Here is a 15,025-nt window from a genome sequence, read left to right on the forward strand (position 1 = left end):
ATGGGGGGGTTCACTACCTTACTACTGGAGCTTTCCACCTAATAGGGGGGGGGGGGGGGGTTCACTACATAACTACTGGTGACATACAGTATCTCAGTTGTAGTGATCCGTGAGGGCCTCAGGTTCACCTTTCGCCTAAGGCTTCACTAAGTCTTGAGCCGCCTCTGCTGTCATCGGTAATTGGGGATTACTGGAAATGCTGGGAATTTTGCAACAGCTGGAGACATAACGTCTTGAAAAAGAAACGGTACTCATCGTCAGTCTTAAATGGTATCGGGACCTCCCTTATTGAAAAGATTCACGACCCCCTCCAAAAAAAAAATACAAAATCACTTAAAACACGCCAAATAAAATATGCAAAAACAATAATAAATTTCCCCCTATAATGTTCTTTGTCTTTATTTTACCGCAGGTTCTTATTCCGGCAAAGCAGTCGGCTTACCGCTCCAAGTTTGGCGAGGAAATGCCCGGGATTTAAAATATTACGGACAGCAGGAGCCAAGGGGGAGCGGCAGAAGATTTTATCACCATAACTGGACAGAGGGGGCGCTACAACCGCAGATCAATGTATAATACAACACTGCAGCTGTCAATCACCTGATCCCCTTATTTTTGTATTTATGACCCCTCCCCCCTCTTATTAACCCTTTACAGAAGATCTGAAGTCCCCCCCCCCCCTCCCCCACGTATCCGAATACTGACAAGTTGCCTCCAGCTGTAGAAGGAAACGTTCCGCAATTGTCTAATATACGTTATTAGAGATGAGCAAACTTACAGTAAATTCGATTCGTCACGAACTTCTCGGCTCGGCAGTTGATGGCTTTTCCTGCATAAATTAGTTCAGCTTTCCGGTGCTCCGGTGGGCTGGAAAAGGTGGATACAGTCCGAGGAAAGAGTCTCCTAGGACTGTATCTACCTTTTCCAGCCCACGGGAGCACCTGAAAGCTGAACTAATGTACGCAGGAAAAGTCATCAACTGCCGAGCCGAGAAGTTCGTGACGAATCAAATTTACTGTAAGTTCGCTCATCTCTATACGTTATGTATCAGAACCATTATAGACTTAATACTTCCCACAGCTGTGGGTTTGTTACAATTTTATTCTGTCTAGACAATCCTTTATATCAGCATTTCCCAACCAGTGAGCCTCCAGCTGTTGCAAAACTACAACTCCCAGCATGCCTGGACAACCTTCGGCTGTCTGGGCATGGTGGGAGTTGAAGTTTTGCAACAGCTGGAGGTGCAGTGGTTGGGAAACACTGATCTGTCTAATCCTGGTTGTTGCAAAACTACAACTCCCAGCATGCCCAGACAGCCAAAGGCTGTCTGGGCATGCTGGGAATTGTAGTTTTGCAACAGCTGGAGACACCCTGGTTGGGAAACACCGATCTATTTGATCCTAAATGTTGCAAAAACTACAACTCCCAGCATGCCCAAACACCCAAAGGTTATCTGGGCACGCTGGGAATTGTAGTTTTGCAACAGTTGGAGGCGCACACCAATCTGGTTGTTGCAAAACTACAATTATATAGTATTATAATTTTGAAACAGCTGGAGACACCCTGGTTGGGAAACACCGATCTATCTGATCCTGGTTGCCAGCTGTTCGGCCATGCTGGGAATTGTAGTTACACCGACCTGTCTGATCCTGGTAGCTTCCTGCTTCGATGTAGCAGAGATTTGCGTTCAGATACGAGAGGAATGAGGAGTAGACCGAGTAACATTGTAACAAACCCTCAGCTGTGAGAAATATTAGGTCTATACAGGGTTTAAACAAAAATGTTTGGACAATGTTAAAGCATTGATACAAAGTATATTAGAAAGATCGGAACATTCCCGAAAAGTGTCACTAGAGGCTTCTATATCGGGCGCCATATATACATGTGTTTTACTATAGTCATGTGACCCTTCACCATCTCCCTGTTCTTTTTGGTTATTTAATTATGTGTTGTATTTAATCATAAACAAATTTACGCAAAGTGACGGCGTGATGTGTTTTATTACTACAGTTCTAGACTATGAGGCGCGGCTGCACCCTAAAGACTACACATTGCACTACATCAGTGTTTTCCTACCAGGGGGCCTCCAGCTGTTACAAAACTACAACTCTCAGCATGCTGGGAGTTGTAGTTTTGCAACAGCTGGAGGCACCCCGGTTTGGAAACACTGACATAAATCCTGGCCATTTAACTGTCTAGATGCTGTGGTATAGCAGAGACCAACCCACCTGCAAAACTAAAACTCCCAGCATGCCTGGACTGCCAAAGGCTGTCTGGGCATGCTGGGAATTGTAGTTTTTGACACAGCTGAAGGCACCCTAGTTTTGAAACAGTGACATAGATACTGTCTATTTAACCGCCTAGATGCTGTGGTATAGCAGAAAGCACGCTCACCTGCAAAACTACAACGCTCAGCATGCCTGGACATACACAGGCTGTCTGGGCATGCTGGGAGTTGTAGTTTTGCAACAGCTGGAGGTGCAGTGGTTGGGAAACACTGATCCTGGTTGTTGCAAAACTACCACTCCCAGCATGCCTGGTCATGTGTGGAATTGTAGTTTTGCAACAGCTGGAGGCACAATGGTTGGGAAACACCGATCTGTCTAATCCTGGTTGTTGCAAAACTACAACTCCCAGCATGCCCAGACAGCCAAAGGCTGTCTGGGCATGCTGGGAATTGTAGTTTTGCAACAGCTGGAGACACCCTGAAGGCACCCTAGTTTTGAAACAGTGACATAGATCCTGTCTATTTAACCGCCTAGATGCTGTTGTATAGCAGAAAGCACGCTCACCTGTAAAACAACGCTCAGCATGCCTGGACATACAAAGGCTGTCTGGGCATGCTGGGAGTTGTAGTTTTGCAACAGCTGGAGGCACGCTGGTTTGTAAACATTGATCATGGCCATTTAACCATCTAGATGCTGTGGTATAGCAGAGATCAACCCACATTCAAAACTACAATGCCCGCTATTTCAGTGTTTTCCAATCAAGGTGCCTCCAGCTGTTGCAAAACAACTCCCAGCATGCCCGGACAGCCTTTGTCCAGGCATGCTTCAATCCTGTCTACAAGGAGCGGCTGCACTACATCAGTGTTTTCCAACCAGGGTGCCTCCAGCTGTTGCAAAACTACAACTCTCCGCATGCCCGGACAGCCTTTGGCTGTCAAAGCATGCTGGGAGTTGTAGTTTTTCAACAGCTGGAGGCACCTCGGTTTGGAAACACAGACATAGATCCTGGCCATTTAACCATCTAGATGCTGTGGTATAGCAGAGAGGATTTGCTCCTGCTCTGGACAGTTCCTGACATGGACAGAGGTGGCAGCAGAGAGCACTGTGGTCAGGTTGGAAAGAACTACAGTTTCCTGTGGAGCATACAGAAGCTAATAAGTACTGGAAGGATTAAGATTTTTATATAGCAGTAATTTACAAATCTGTATCATTTTCTGGTGCCAGTTGATTTGAAATGTTTTTTCCCCTTTAAAGGGGTACTCCGCCCCTAAACATCTTATTATCCAAAGGATAGGGGCGAAGATGTCTGATCGCGGGAGTCCTGCCGCTGGGGACCCCCGCGATCTCCCTGCTGCACCCAGCATTTGTTTAGAGCGTTGGGTGCAGCCCCGGAGGTTCATGATATCATGGCCACGCCCTGCTCGTGATGTCATGGCCACGCCCCCTCGATGCAAGTCTATGGGAGGGGGTGTAACACCCTTCCCATAGACTTGCAATGAGGGGGTGTGGCCGTGATGTCACGAGTCTCCGCCTTGCATCGCCAGTCATCCAAGTTTGCTCCGTGCACCGGATATCTGGGGTGTCTAGGGGCGGAGTATCCCTTTAATAACTTCCCCCATAGTGTCACCTGCTTTCTTCAGGGCGCCAGCAGTACGGATGCTCGCGATGGTGTAATGTATGTGTAGAGGAAGAGTGAAGCTGTTGCCCATAGCAACCAATCAGATCGCTTCTTTCATTTAAAAAAAAAGGCCTCTGAAAACTGAAAGCAGCGATCTGATTGGTTGCTATGGGCAACAGCTTCACTCTTCCTCTACACGGGTTTTGATAAATCTCCTATCTTCTGCAACGGTAGAAAAGATTGAGATGGCAAAAAGCTGTAAAATACGGCCAAAAGTTGTAACCAGACGGCGCATTTGGTGCAGGTAAAATGTAACAGTTACACAGGGGACGCAATACGCACAAATTTCACGCAAAAAAAAAAAAAAAACCTGTAAATTCTGTGGTGGAATCTTTACACGAGGATTCCTCTTCTATTTCACCCTTAGACTTGGTTCACACGAAGGACGTTCCTCACAGAATTTTTGGTGTGTTGCATTTTGTATTGGAATTTTTCGGGTTTACGCGAGGAATGACGGCGGAATTTATTTAAACCAATACAAAATGCTTTGCACCTAAGGTTCCATGCGGAATTCAGCGCAAAACGTCCGTCGTGTGAACCCAGTCTTAGCGATCAATGGGGGCGATTGTATGATTCATGAAGATCCTTCCGGGCTGAATCTAAAACAGTGTTTTCCAAACGGTGCGCCTCCAGCTGTTGCAAAGCTACAACTCCCAGCATGCCTGGACAGCCTAGGTCAGTGTTTCCCCAACCAGTGCGCCTCCAGCTGTTGCAAAACTACAACTCCCAGCATGCCTGGACAGCCTAGGTAAGTGTTTCCCACATCAGTGCACCTCCAGCTGTTGCAAAACTACAACTCCCAGCATGCCTGGACAGCCTAGGTCAGTGTTTCCCCCACCAGTGTGCCTCCAGCTGTTGCAAAACTACAACTCCTAGCATGCCTGGACAGCCTAGGTCAGTGTTTCCCCAACCAGTGCGCCTCCAGCTGTTGCAAAACTACAACTCCCAGCATGCCTGGACAGCCTAGGTCAGTGTTTCCCCAACCAGTGTGCCTCCAGCTGTTGCAAAACTACAACTCCCAGCATGCCTGGACAGCCTAGGTCAGTGTTTCCCCAACCAGTGTGCCTCCAGCTGTTGCAAAACTACAACTCCCAGCATGCCTGAACAGTCTAGGTCAGTGTTTCCCCAACCAGTGCGCCTCCAGCTGTTGCAAAACTACAACTCCCAGCATGCCTGGACAGCCTAGGTCAGTGTTTCCCACATCAGTGCGCCTCCAGCTGTTGCAAAACTACAACTCCCAGCATGCCTGGACAGCCTAGGTCAGTGTTTCCCCCACCAGTGTGCCTCCAGCTGTTGCAAAACTACAACTCCCAGCATGCCTGGACAGCCTAGGTCAGTGTTTCCCCAACCAGTGCGCCTCCAGCTGTTGCAAAACTACAACTCCCAGCATGCCTGGACAGCCTAGGTCAGTGTTTCCCCAACCAGTGTGCCTCCAGCTGTTGCAAAACTACAACTCCCAGCATGCCTGGACAGCCTAGGTCAGTGTTTCCCCAACCAGTGCGCCTCCAGCTGTTGCAAAACTACAACTCCCAGCATGCCTGAACAGTCTAGGTCAGTGTTTCTCCAACCAGTGCGCCTCCAGCTGTTGCAAAACTACAACTCCCAGCATGCCTGGACAGCCTAGGTCAGTGTTTCCCCAACCAGTGTGCCTCCAGCTGTTGCAAAACTACAACACCCAGCATGCATGGACAGCCTATGTCAGTTTTTCCCCAACCAGTGCGCCTCCAGCTGTTGCAAAACTACAACACCCAGCATGCATGGACAGCCTATGTCAGTTTTTCCCCAACCAGTGCGCCTCCAGCTGTTGCAAAACTACAACACCCAGCATGCCTGGACAGCCTATGTCAGTTTTTCCCCAACCAGTGCGCCTCCAGCTGTTGCAAAACTACAACACCCAGCATGCCTGGACAGCCTAGGCCAGTGTTTCCCCAACCAGTGGGCCTCCAGCTGTTGAAAAACTACAACTCCCAGCATGCCCGGACAGCCTAGGTCAGTGTTTCCCCAACCAGTGCGCCTCCAGCTGTTGTAAAACTACAACACCCAGCATGCCTGGACAGCCTAGGCCAGTGTTTCCCCAACCAGTGCCCCTCCAGCTGTTGCAAAACTACAACTCCCAGCATGCCTGGACAGCCTAGGTCAGTGTTTCCCCAACCAGTGTGCCTCCAGCTGTTGCAAAACTACAACACCCAGCATGCATGGACAGCCTATGTCAGTTTTTCCCCAACCAGTGCGCCTCCAGCTGTTGCAAAACTACAACACCCAGCATGCATGGACAGCCTATGTCAGTTTTTCCCCAACCAGTGCGCCTCCAGCTGTTGCAAAACTACAACACCCAGCATGCCAGGACAGCCTATGTCAGTTTTTCCCCAACCAGTGCGCCTCCAGCTGTTGCAAAACTACAACACCCAGCATGCCTGGACAGCCTAGGCCAGTGTTTCCCCAACCAGTGCGCCTCCAGCTGTTGAAAAACTACAACTCCCAGCATGCCCGGACAGCCTAGGTCAGTGTTTCCCCAACCAGTGCGCCTCCAGCTGTTGTAAAACTACAACACCCAGCATGCCTGGACAGCCTAGGCCAGTGTTTCCCCAACCAGTGCCCCTCCAGCTGTTGCAAAACTACAACTCCCAGCATGCCCGGACAGCCGTTGGCTGTCCGGCATGATGGGAGTTGTAGTTTTGCAACAGTTGGTGGCATCCCTGGTTGGGAAACACTGACTTAGAAGATGCCTCCAGGGATGTGTAGACCAGATGTTTGGCGCGGTCATGTGACCAGGACTACTGGCCCATGGCATCACACCCCTCTGCACCCGAGCAGCTTGACTATAAAGGAGCCGGAGAGATGTGACCAATCAGGATGGGATCTCCTCAGGTCAGACACTAAGATGCGGCCATATAAAGGCAGCTTTACGCCACGTCCCTGATGATGTAACCGGCCGCAGTCCCAGAAATATCAGGTCATATGGGTCAGCGCTTTAAAGGGGTACTCCAATGGAAAACTATTTATTAAAATCAACTGGAGCCAGAAAGTTAAACAGATTAGTAAATTAATTCTATATAAAAATCTTAATCCTTCCAGTACTTATCAGCTGCTGTATGCTCCACGGGAAGTTGTGTAGTTCTTTCCAGTCTGACCACAGTGCTCTCTGCTGCCACTTCTGTCCATGTCAGGAACTGTCCAGAGTAGGAGCAAATCCCCATAGCAAACCTCTCCTGCTCTGGACAGTTCCTGACACAGACAGAGGTGGCATCAGAGAGCAGTGTGGTCAGACTGGAAAGAACTACACAACTTCCTGTGGAGCATACAGCAGCTGATAAGTACTGGAAGGGTTAAGATTTTTATATAGAAGTAATTTACAAATCTGTTTAACTTTCTGGCCCCATTTAAAAAGAAATAGTTTTCCACCGGAGTACCCCTTTAAGGGTCTATTAAAGGAGAACTCCAATACAGATTTATCGTGGCTTAAGAGAAGAGTAAAGGGGGGGAAGACATCAGTGTGGGGGTAGAGAGAGGGCAGTAAGGTGTTACGGGAAGACAAGCAACCTATCACTGCTGGGGCTTTAGGAGACTGGGAAAGCTGGGTGGCACACACAATGCGTGCCACCCAGCTTTCCCAGTTTCCTGAAGAGCGTTTCTTTTCCTCTCCCTCAAGGTTTAGGTAGGAAGACCAAGCAATGCCGGGTGCACAGCTATTATGCTTTGTCCATATGTTTGTATGTGTCTCCCAATCATTGGCTTTCCAACTTGCATTACTACAACCCCCAACATGCCCTGACAGACCCCCATACAAATTACAGCAGGATTTCTTGTCCAGCTGTTGCAAATCTACAACTACTGACATGCTCCGATAGCCGGTCTTTTCCTGATGGGAGTTGTAGTTTTGGCATGCTCCGAAAGCTGGTCTTTGCCTGATGGGAGTTGTAGTTTTGACATGCTCTGATAGCCGGTCTTTGCCTGATGGGAGTTGTAGTTTTGGCATGCTCTGATAGCCGATATTTGCCTGATGGGAGTTGTAGTTTTGGCATGCTCTGATAGCCGGTCTTTGCCTGATGGGAGTTGTAGTTTTGGCATGCTCTGATAGCCGGTCTTTTCCTGATGGGAGTTGTAGTTTTGGCATGCTCCGAAAGCTGGTCTTTGCCTGATGGGAGTTGTAGTTTTGGCATGCTCTGATAGCCGGTCTTTGCCTGATGGGAGTTGTAGTTTTGGCATGCTCTGATAGCCGGTCTTTGCCTGATGGGAGTTGTAGTTTTGGCATGCTCTGATAGCCGGTTTTTCCTGATGGGAGTTGTAGTTTTGACATGCCCTGATAGCGGGTTTTTGCCTGATGTGAGTTGTAGTTTTGGCATGCCCCAATAGCCGGTCTTTGCCTGATGTGAGTTGTAGTTTTGGCATGCTCTGATAGCCGGTCTTTGCCTGATGGGAGTTGTAGTTTTGACATGCTCCAATAGCCGTTCTTTGCCTGATGGGAGTTGTAGTTTTGACATGCTCCGATAGCTGGTCTTTGCCTGATGGGAGTTGTAGTTTTGCATCAGCAGGAGAGTCACAGGGACACTGCTGTATACAGGAGAGAGTGAATGTGTTATATACGGTACAATGCATTAGATTACATATAAGGGGATATGTGCAGCAGGGTCACACAGTGTATGGATACTAGGAGTGGAGGTGATGGGGTATATATGGCCGCCATGTCTGCGCTGATATCTATGGAGGCAGATAGGAGCTGTAGGTAGTAGTGGCTGTAGAGGGGAGGGGGATGCGTTCTGCAGAGAAGGGGAGGGGAACAGTATTAGCTGCTGCACACGGGACTGAAAATCCTGCAAATGTGATGATCTGAAGACAGCGAAACACTATCAGGGTGAGTGACATTCCTGAACGTACCCCTGTATATATATATACTGCACATATCCCTTATATACAGTGTCCTCCATATATATACTGCACATATCCCCTATATACAGCGTCCTCCATATATATACTGCACATATCCCCTATATACAGCGTCCTCCATATATATACTGCACATATCCCCTATATACAGTGTCCTCCATATATATATATATATACTGCACATATTCCCTGTATACAGCGTCCTCCATATATATATACTGCACATATTCCCTATATACAGTGTCCTCCATATATATATATATACTGCACATATCCCTTATATACAGTGTCCTCCATATATATACTGCACATATTCCCTGTATACAGTGTCCTCCATATATATATATATACTGCACATATCCCTTATATACAGTGTCCTCCATATATATACTGCACATATCCCTTATATACAGTGTCCTCCATATATATATACACTGCACATATACCCTATATATCAGCGTCCTCCATATATATATATACTGCACATATTCCCTATATACAGCGTCCTCCATATATATATATATATATATATATACTGCACATATTCCCTATATACAGCGTCCTCCATATATATACACTGCACATATCCCTTATATATAGTGTCCTCCATATATATATACACTGCACATATACCCTATATACAGCATCCTCCATATATATATATATACTGCACATATTCCCTATATACAGCGTCCTCCATATATATATATACTGCACATATTCCCTATATACAGCGTCCTCCATATATATACACTGCACATATCCCTTATATATAGTGTCCTCCATATATATATACACTGCACATATACCCTATATACAGCGTCCTCCATATATATATATACTGCACATATTCCCGATATACAGTGTCCTCCATATATATATATACTACACATATTCCCTGTATACAGTGTCCTCCATATATATATACTGCACATATACCCTATATACAGCGTCCTCCATATATAAATATACTGCACATATTCCCTGTATACAGTGTCCTCCATATATATATACTGCACATATCCCTTATATACAGTGTCCTCCATATATATACTGCACATATCCCTTATATACAGTGTCCTCCATATATATATATATATATATATATATATATATATATATATACACTGCACATATACCCTATATACAGCGTCCTCCATATATATATATACTGCACATATCCCCTATATACAGTGTCCTCCATATATATACTGCACATATCCCCTATATACAGCGTCCTCCATATATATACTGCATATATCCCCTGTATGTATATATATATATATATATATATATATATATACTGCACATATCCCCTGTATACAGCGTCCTCCATATATATACACTGCACATATCCCCTATATACAGCGTCCTCCATATATATATATACACTGCACATATCCCCTGTATATATATTTATATATCCTGCACATATTCCCTGTATACAGCGTCCTCCATATATATATATACTGCACATATTCCCTGTATACAGCGTTCCCCATATATATATATATATATCCTGCACATATTCCCTGTATACAGCGTCCACCATATATATATATATATCCTGCACATATTCCCTGTATACAGTGTCCTCCATATATATATACTGCACATATACCCTATATACAGCGTCCTCCATATATAAATATACTGCACATATTCCCTGTATACAGTGTCCTCCATATATATATACTGCACATATCCCTTATATACAGTGTCCTCCATATATATACTGCACATATCCCTTATATACAGTGTCCTCCATATATATATATATATATATATATATATATATATATATACACTGCACATATACCCTATATACAGCGTCCTCCATATATATATATACTGCACATATCCCCTATATACAGTGTCCTCCATATATATACTGCACATATCCCCTATATACAGCGTCCTCCATATATATACTGCATATATCCCCTGTATGTATATATATATATATATATATATATACTGCACATATCCCCTGTATACAGCGTCCTCCATATATATACACTGCACATATCCCCTATATACAGCGTCCTCCATATATATATATACACTGCACATATCCCCTGTATATATATTTATATATCCTGCACATATTCCCTGTATACAGCGTCCTCCATATATATATATACTGCACATATTCCCTGTATACAGCGTTCCCCATATATATATATATATATCCTGCACATATTCCCTGTATACAGCGTCCACCATATATATATATATATCCTGCACATATTCCCTATATACAGCGTCCTCCATATATATATATATATATATATATATATATATATATCCTGCACATATTCCCTGTATACAGTGTCCTCCATATATATATATATCCTGCACATATTCCCTATATACAGCGTCCTCCATATATATATATACTGCACATATCCCCTATATACAGCGTCCTCCATATATATATACTGCACATATTCCCTATATACAGTGTCCTCCATATATATATATATCCTGCACATATTCCCTATATACAGCGTTCTCCATATATATATATATATATACTGCACATATTCCCTATATACAGCGTCCTCCATATATATATATATATACTGCACATATTCCCTGTATACAGCGTCCTCCATATATATATATATATATATATATATATCCTGCACATATTCCCTGTATACAGCGTTCCCCATATATATATATATATATATATATATATATATCCTGCACATATTCCCTGTATACAGCGTTCCCCATATATATATATATATATATATATATATATCCTGCACATATTCCCTGTATACAGCGTCCTCCATATATATATATATATATATATCCTGCACATATTCCCTGTATACAGCGTCCTCCATATATATATATATATATCCTGCACATATTCCCTGTATACAGCGTTCCCCATATATGTGCTGCACATATGGAGCTTAGCATGTATCACAGTATCTCTAATAGGAACGTTCTAGGTCAGGTATCTGTGCAGGGTAGGGGCTGGAGAGGAAACCTAATAGAGGAGGAATATTTTATGATAATATAAAGGTTCTAGATTAGACGTGTATCTGTAAAGCAGGTCAGGTATCTGTAGCTGACAGTGAACGGTTCCAGGTTAGGTAGGTAGTACTGGAAGAGAAAGGTTCTGCGTCAAGTATCTGTACAGAGGAGATAGGATGATGCATGTGATGGCCATACTTCTAGGATGGTATTTCCCAATCAGTGTGCCTCCAGCTGTTGCAAAATTACAGCTCCCAGCGTGCCCGGACAGCATGCTGGAAGTTGTTGTTTTGCAACAGCTGGAGACACACAGGTTGGGAAACACTAAGCTAGGAAAAAAACAGACTGGGTTTAGATTATTTGCAGTAATAAAGGGACGGGCATCAATATAGAGGATAAGATGGATTTAGTGCATTACTATAGATTTATATAAAGTAGAAGACTGGTTCTAGATTTCTCTAGGTTCTAGGTTAAGCAACTTTCTGATTCCATACAGAAATGACGACAGGTTCTAGTATTTGTGTTTATTTTGCAAATAAGAGGAATAGGCAGTTTCTGGATTATGGATCCATATTGAGACTGATACAGGTGCCGGGTTATGTATCCATATAAAGGAAGTGTCAGGTTTTACGTGATGTATCCGTATAGAGGAAGAAACAGGTTCTAGGTCACTTATCTGTATAGAGGATTGAGCCGGTTCTAGGTCATGGATTTGTAAAGAGGCAGGTTCCGAGTTCTGTATCTGTCTAGGGGAGAGAGTGTCAGGTCATGTATCTTTATGGATGAGGAAGCGGGCTCCGTCTAGGTCATGGATCTCTATAGAGGAAGCAGGTAATAGATCTCTACAGAGGAGGTGGTAGGTTCTAGGTATGGTTCTCTATTGGGGAGGTGGAAGGTTCAGTTCTAGGTTATGGATCTATGTAGAGGAGGCCGTTTCTAGGTCATGGATCTATATAGAAGGGTTTAAGTCATATGTCTATATAGAGGAGGTGGGTTCTAGGTCCTGTATCCATGTGGATGAGGAAGCAGGCTCTTGGTCATGGATCTATATAGAGGAGGAAGGTTCTAGGTCATGGATATATAAAGAGAAGGCAGGTTCTGGGTCCCTATATGGATGAAGAAGCATGCTCTAGGCCGTGGATCTATTTAGAGAAGGCAGGTTCTAGGTCATGGATCTATATAAAGGAGGAAGAAGGTTGTAGGTCATAGATCTATGTAGACAAGGAAGGTTCTAGGTCATGGATATACCTGTATATAGAGGAGGAAGGTTCTAAGTCATGGGTCTATAAAGAGGAGGTGAGTTATAGGTTCTGTATCCATGTGGATGAGGAAGAAGGCTCTAGGTCATGGATCTGTATAGAGACGAAGGCAAATTTGAGGCGATGGATCTATATAGAGTAGGAAGATTTCTAGGTCATATATATATAGAGAGAGAGAAGGTTCTAGGTCCTTATATGGATGAGGAGGCATGCTCTAGGCCGTCAATCTATTTAGAGGAGGCAGGTTCTAGGTCATGGATCTATATAAAGGAGGAAGGTTGTAGGTCATATATCTATGTAGACGAGGAAGGTTCTAGGTCATGGATATACCTGTATATAGAGGAGGAAGGTTCTAAGTCATGGGTCTATAAAGAGGAGGTGAGTTATAGGTTCTGTATCCATGTGGATGAGGAAGAAGGCTCTAGGTCATGGATCTGTATAGAGACGAAGGCAAATTTGAGGCGATGGATCTATATAGAGTAGGAAGATTTCTAGGTCATATATATATAGAGAGAGAGAAGGTTCTAGGTCCTTATATGGATGAGGAGGCATGCTCTAGGCCGTCAATCTATTTAGAGGAGGCAGGTTCTAGGTCATGGATCTATATAAAGGAGGAAGGTTGTAGGTCATATATCTATGTAGACGAGGAAGGTTCTAGGTCATGGATATACCTGTATATAGAGGAGGAAGGTTCTAAGTCATGGGTCAATACAGAGGAGGTGAGTTCTAGGTCCTGTATCCATGTGGATGAGGAAGCAGGCTCTAGGTCAGTTTTTCCCAAGCAGGGTGCCTCCCGCTGTTTCAAAACTACAACTCCCAGCATGCCTGGACAGCCGAAGGCTGTCCAGGCATGCTGGGAGTTGTAGTTTTGCAACATCCGGTGGCACCCTGGTTGGCAAACACTGTTCTAGGTCATAGATCTGTATAGAGAAGAAAGCAAATTTGAGGTCATGAATCTATAACGAGGAGGAGGCAGGTTCTAGGTCACATATAAAGAGACATTGTTCTGTGTCACTGATATTTTGGTGTCCCCCCCCCCCCAGGTCGCCCCTCATGGATCCCGCACATGTTCATCTGTATGATACAGACTTTGTGAAGAATGGTCGGGCGGTCACCGTTTTATGGGCGTCCTGCACTTTGTTCCTCGGGATCCTGGAGATTGTTGTGCTCCTGCAGCCCACCTGGGTGTTAGGTGGGGAGGGCAGTGGCCATTTTGGACTGTACCAGCTTTGTGAAGAGACAGATTGGGGTACAGAATGTCGGGGTCCTCAGGGTATCCTGGAGGCTCTGCCACCATTCCAGACTGCGGCTGGCTTCATGCTGGGGGCGCTGCTCTTGGTTCTGCTCAGCCTGGCCTCCATCATTCTGCTGTGGTTCTGTCACTCCGGGACGGTCTACAAGCTCTGCGCCTGGCTGCAACTCACTGCTGGTAATGGGGTCAAATCTATTAACGGGGGACCAGGGGGCATATGTGTTCTGAGGAGGATTGTCTAGACTGGATGTGATTGGAACAAACCCTCAGCTGTGAGAGCTTTTAGTCTATTGATTCACATAATAGCCATTTCCATTCACTGACAGCAAGCAGAGTTCGTAAGGGGTTATCCAGGAAAAAACTTATATATATATATATATATATATATATATATATATATATCTCAACTGGCTCCAGAAAGTTAAACAGATTTGTAAATTACTTCTATTAAAAAAATATTAATCCTTTCAGTACTTTTGAGCTGCTGAAGTTGAGTCGTTCTTTTCTTTGTCTGCTCTCTGATGACACGTGTCTCGGGAGCTGTCCAGAGTAGAAGCAAATTCCCATAGCAAACCTTTTTTACTCCGTGCAGTTCCTGAGACAAGCAGAGATGTCAGCAGAGAGCACTGTTGTCAGAGAGATAAAACAACTCAACTTCAACAGCTGATAATTATTGGAAGGATTAAGATTTTTTAATAGAAGTAATTTACAAATCTGTTTAACTTTCTGGAGC

General features: G+C 44.6%; 2 protein-coding genes across 5 annotated transcripts in view; both read left to right on the plus strand.

The window, feature by feature from the left end:
• LOC130291324 (histone deacetylase 6-like) overlaps nucleotides 1-761 on the plus strand; it is a 48,297-nt gene extending 47,536 nt beyond the window's left edge. For both annotated transcript variants that reach the window (XM_056539978.1, XM_056539980.1), the window contains exon 29: nucleotides 413-761. In XM_056539978.1, coding sequence (XP_056395953.1) covers nucleotides 413-478 — 66 coding nt within the window. In that variant the 3' untranslated portion in view covers nucleotides 479-761. The remainder of the gene's footprint in view (nucleotides 1-412) is intronic.
• A 7,914-nt stretch (nucleotides 762-8,675) lies between these two features.
• LOC130291383 (LHFPL tetraspan subfamily member 3 protein-like) overlaps nucleotides 8,676-15,025 on the plus strand; it is a 38,398-nt gene continuing 32,048 nt past the window's right edge. For all 3 annotated transcript variants that reach the window (XR_008847915.1, XM_056540081.1, XM_056540080.1), the window contains exons 1-2: nucleotides 8,676-8,755; nucleotides 14,084-14,469. Coding sequence is in view for 2 of the 3 variants with exons in the window: in XM_056540081.1 (XP_056396056.1) it covers nucleotides 14,094-14,469 (376 nt within the window). In the remaining variant the exon portion in view is untranslated. The remainder of the gene's footprint in view (nucleotides 8,756-14,083; nucleotides 14,470-15,025) is intronic.

Source organism: Hyla sarda, chromosome 9 (genome assembly GCF_029499605.1).
Source record: "Hyla sarda isolate aHylSar1 chromosome 9, aHylSar1.hap1, whole genome shotgun sequence".
NCBI classification, from domain to species: domain Eukaryota; kingdom Metazoa; phylum Chordata; class Amphibia; order Anura; family Hylidae; genus Hyla; species Hyla sarda.